Raw genomic sequence first — 4,858 nt, 5'->3', positions numbered from 1 at the left:
GTTTGCCAAATAGGAAACTAATCTAAAATTAGAAAATGCTAAGAATAGCCATCAAGACCTTAAGTGAAATTATATTTCCATGGATATTAATTCTGGTTATCAGGTAGAGAAAAAAATTTTAATGCTTAAAGACATATAAAAATAAAATATGAATAAAATATGTAATTATAAAGTACTACTGATTAAACACATGAAACTCTTAGGAACAAAAAAAATCTAATACACAATTAATAGATGTATGAAACAGCAGTTTAAACACAGCTGAAGAGAGAATTAGTGAACAGAATATTCAACTGAAGAAATTAGGATGCAATTTAGAGAACAGAGATGGAAAATATAAAAAATTGAGATATAGAGAATAAAATAAGGTTTCACACACACTGAGTTGGAACTTCACAAGTAGTAAATGAGGGGAAGAAGAACAAGTATTGGAAGAAATAAAGACATAGGTCTTCAAAATACATAATTAGATATATGGATTACAGCTTAACTTAGACATATAACAATATGAATGTAAGATGGATTTCCATATGTAGATACATTTTAGTGAAAATACATAATACTTTAAACTAATACAAGAAATTAAAACTAAACAAGAATGTATGGAATCATCCTTTAAAAGTACAATATCCATAATGAAAACATAATTCTTAAAAATCAACAGTGTAAGCCAAAGACAGTAATAATTTTTCCAAGGTGCTAAAAGAAAATATCAGCCCACATAGAACTGTGTATCTTGCTAAAATATCTTTCAAGAGTGAGTACAAGAGAAAGACATTTTTAGACAAAAAAGGGACAATGTACCTTGAACAGAACTTCACCAAAAGAATTTTCAAGGAATGTAATGCAGGAGGAAGGAAAATAATATCTGAATCAAGATCTAAGAGGATGCAAATAGAAATGGGCAAGACATTCATAGCATATAAATTAAATGATTTGGATACAGTGCAAAATTATCTACAATGCGTGTGTGTATTACTTTATGACAGAAAACTTAAAATCCCATATTAATTTTTTTCAGAGAGAAAGTTCTGGGAACATAAGGTTCATATGAGAGGGAAACTTTTTTTTCTTAATATCTATTGCTGTTTCGTTAAACACTGACCTTTCTTCTCCCATATGGGTTGCATATTTTTTATTATTTGCTCCTTTTTGAATTGATTAGCACCAAAGGACTGAATGTGGCATAGCCATTGGCCATGAGCATCTGGATACCTGTGAGGATTGGGTCACTTGTCCATGTCATGCCAATGGAGAATGAGGTGATGAAGTCCACACAATATATGATCACAAAACAACTCATCAGCAGAAGAATCTTCTGAGTGGCCTTTTTCTGGGGGGAGCTTCTTTGAGAGGGGCTCTTGCTGTGAAGACCCTGGGACTGCTGCTTATGTCTGTACAAGAGAATCACCATGTACCCACTTGACAGGACCATAAGCCCCATGAAGAAGACATCTCTGAATGTCATCAGTGTGAAAAACAGGCCCCTGTGCATGTAGCTCATGGGCCAAAAGGAACAGTACTCAGTGAGGAAGAGAAGACTAGTCTGGGTTGCATTGGGCGTGGCCAGAGTGTAGAGAAGCAGGTTGCTGCAGATGGACGTGTTCAGGACCCACAAGAAGAGAAATACACATAGGATGGGGTTTGGAGATTTAGGTTTGAATGTAGCCAACCAGGAGCCCCTGGGGCTGATGGTGATGGCTTGAAGCACACTCAAGAGGCAGATGGTACCAATGGAGAGGCCCCTCAGTACCTTGTTGAGGAAGACAATCACCTTACATCTGAAGTCACTCTGCATATCCTGTGTCCCCCAGATGTCCATAGACACCAAGAGGCCCGCGGTGAGGAGCATGTTTATATGTGTTACAGCCAAGTGAGTGATGGTCAGGTCACTGAGCTTGGGCTTGGGTCCCAAACGGAAAATTGAAATGTGGAGGAAAAGAAGAAAGGTATTTGCTGAGATCCCTATGCAAGCTTGGGGATAAACGGCATATTTTATAGTAATATAACTGGAATGTTTATTCATCTTCGTGTGAATGTTAGAGCAAATAATGTATTTCTGGAAAGAAAAACAAGAGAAAACAACAGTTTTCACTGACAATCTGTGAAGATAAAGCCAAGCCTCACTGACATGGAGCTGGAAGGCCAGCAGGGGGAGCGCTCACGCTCACCACTTGAATCAATTGCAGACCCAAATGGAAGGGAAGGACCTTGCAAGGCGGTGATGCTTTAGCAATTTCTTTACTATCCAGCAGCAGGAAGGAAGGTTTCAGCCTTTCCTGGCAACATTCCAGCCTGAGTGGCTGTCACAACCCAACGAATGAGAAGCCACTATGCTTTGAACTAATTTTCTCCAATAGACTTTCTGTTTATAACAGCCCCTTCCAGTCCCACCACCTGCTGCCTCATCCCGGCCCCCTTTCTGTGTAAAAAAAGCGGTCTTCCCCCTACAGCTTTGCTGAAGCTTACTTGCCTGGAACTGCAACTTTCTATTCTCGAGTAAACTCGCTTTTGCTTGTAACTTTCATCTTTAAGGTTAGCACTTCGAATCATCACATCATGCTTTTCAATCTCTAGAATCATTTAAATCAAAATTATTCTACACAAATATGACTCGCTCTTATTCAGCATTTAAATTTCAACTCAAACATCACTCATTCCTCCAAAGAAATTATTCCTCACGGTGGCGCTGACATCGCACCCGTCTCTGGGAGCCTGCAGTACCTATGCTTCCCTTTGAACACACATTACCCAATTTAATGGGCAGCTTTTACTTTCTATCTTCCCTGCAAATTTCTCAAGGACAGGGATGCACTTATTCATTTTTGGATCCACGGTCCCTGGAACACCGCTGCTTACTTAACAATTGCTCGCTAAAGCCTGTTGGTATAAATTTTGGACTAGTGGAGATGAGAAGTTTTCAAGTAAATAATTCCAGCAGGACCATTTTTGTGTTTTAATTACAGAAGGGCAGAATCATGAGGGATTTAGTAGTTTGTACCCTAGATCCAGAGGGCCTTTGTTTAAACCCAGATTCCACCCCTTACCAGCTGGGTTAGTATTGTCAACTCACTTAATGACTGCTGTCTCAGTTAACATCGTAAGTAAAAGAGGGATGACATAGTACTTCATCATAGCACTGCTGGAGGAATGCATAGGTAAATATATGAAAAGCATTTAGAAAATGCCTGCCATATATGATGCACTCTAGAAGTGTTAATTATTGATTTGTTGTTTAGCACCACCTGACTTTGGCTTGAGAATGAGTGTAGTATATCGAGGGTTTCACAGCTGAGAGAACTACTACGATAACATGACCTCTTCTGACAAACATTGATCCTTGGTCACTGGCAGTACTCTAGCTTTTCTTATTTTCCATTTTCCCCAAGAGGTAGTTCTGGACATTTCCCACATTCACCACCCAGTCCAGTGAAACAGGGAACTATCTAACATGGTCTCCTCCATTATCAGTAGTAAGAAGTGTCACATTTTATGTTATTTTTCTCAGACCTGTGTGTTAGAGAAAAATGCCTCCACCATTTGAATGATTATGCATTCTCTGCCTGAGATCTCTCACAGAGCACTGTGATGTCCTGCCCTGGAAGACCATCAGCTGCTCAGGAACCCATGTCTTCGAGTTTCCTTAATTAATCTTTAGTATTTATACAGAGTTCTGTGGGACCTGTTAAAAATAATACTAAGGGGCCATGACCTGAAGTCAGGCATTCTGCTTAATCTATTTAATATAATCTATGCCTTAAAATTTATCATTTAGTAATGCTGGGAAAGTCATCATATTTCTCCTTAGAACCTCCAATGGGAATAGTAAGAGTGATGGAATAAATGATTCTAAAGATCTATTATCACCCTCTAATTTTATCAATATACATTTCTAAGGGAAGCCAGAGGTATTAAGAGTCCATGTCCTTGACACAATGCTCATGACATCAATGCCAAAACCACTGAGAGAAATACAGAGGATCGCAACTGGCATAGTAAAGGGAGGCCACATATCCCTTCTGGAATATGCCGGTGCCACATGACTGGGGAAAGAAGAACACTTGTGTTTTTAGGAAGATTCCAAAATCTTTTATGGAATGTATCTTTATATTACAAAACAAAACAGAAGATGACACAACTTTTGGTTAAACAAATGAGGCTGAACCCAATGAAAGGTGGAGCTAACCTCCTTCCTTGTTTATGGAATATTTACTTTTGTCCAAGGCATTTGTATGTGTTTTGTGAAGAAGTAGGAGGACAGAAAATGGCACTGCAGAGTTAGGAGATGGGGAAACAGGGGCAGCCCTATCATAAATACAATGCCCAATTTAGCCGAAACCCAAACAGCGTCGAGTCTGGAGATGTTTTTGTAACAAAGAACCAAGTGGGACTTTTATCAAACAACTTGCCACTTCTTGTGCATCTCAGCAGATGGCAGAAGGGAATAGGTCACACACACATTCTCATGACATATGAACGAAGCAGCCAATTTCCAAGAGAACCAAGGATTTTAAAAGTATAATCCAGGCATTGGAAACAGAACCAGTCAATTCAGCCCGTCACGCTTGCCCCATCGCTGCAGCTGGTGTGCGCACCACCAGGGAGGAGACAAGATATTCCAACATGACTAAGTTTAAGAACAACTGGTTGTTTTCTCGGTTACGTGGCCACTCTTTGAATGCTATCGGGACATTGTTTACCTAAGCTGTTTCTTACTGTGATTCACTCCTGCCCTGAAAGACACCTCTCTGCCCAGGATTGGGAACCTGTGCCTTACGTCTCCTTCAGGACATCTGTCCAGGTTCCCCAAGATCACACTGCCGGATGTGTGGAAGATACTCAGGAAGGGAAGAGTCTC

At 39.8% G+C, this 4,858-nt stretch overlaps 1 protein-coding gene across 1 annotated transcript; it reads right to left on the bottom strand.

The window, feature by feature from the left end:
• Nucleotides 1-1,138: 1,138 nt before the first annotated feature.
• Nucleotides 1,139-1,852, bottom strand: LOC118925508 (vomeronasal type-1 receptor 90-like). The gene has a single exon (XM_036911369.2). It carries the CDS (start codon nt 1,850-1,852, stop codon nt 1,139-1,141), a length of 714 nt encoding a protein of 237 aa, XP_036767264.2.
• Between the last annotated feature and the right edge of the window lie 3,006 nt (nt 1,853-4,858).

Source organism: Manis pentadactyla, chromosome 1 (assembly GCF_030020395.1).
Source record: "Manis pentadactyla isolate mManPen7 chromosome 1, mManPen7.hap1, whole genome shotgun sequence".
NCBI classification, from domain to species: domain Eukaryota; kingdom Metazoa; phylum Chordata; class Mammalia; order Pholidota; family Manidae; genus Manis; species Manis pentadactyla.
The sequence above is the reverse complement of the archived record's forward strand: the minus strand, read 5'-3'. Positions and strand labels throughout refer to the sequence as shown.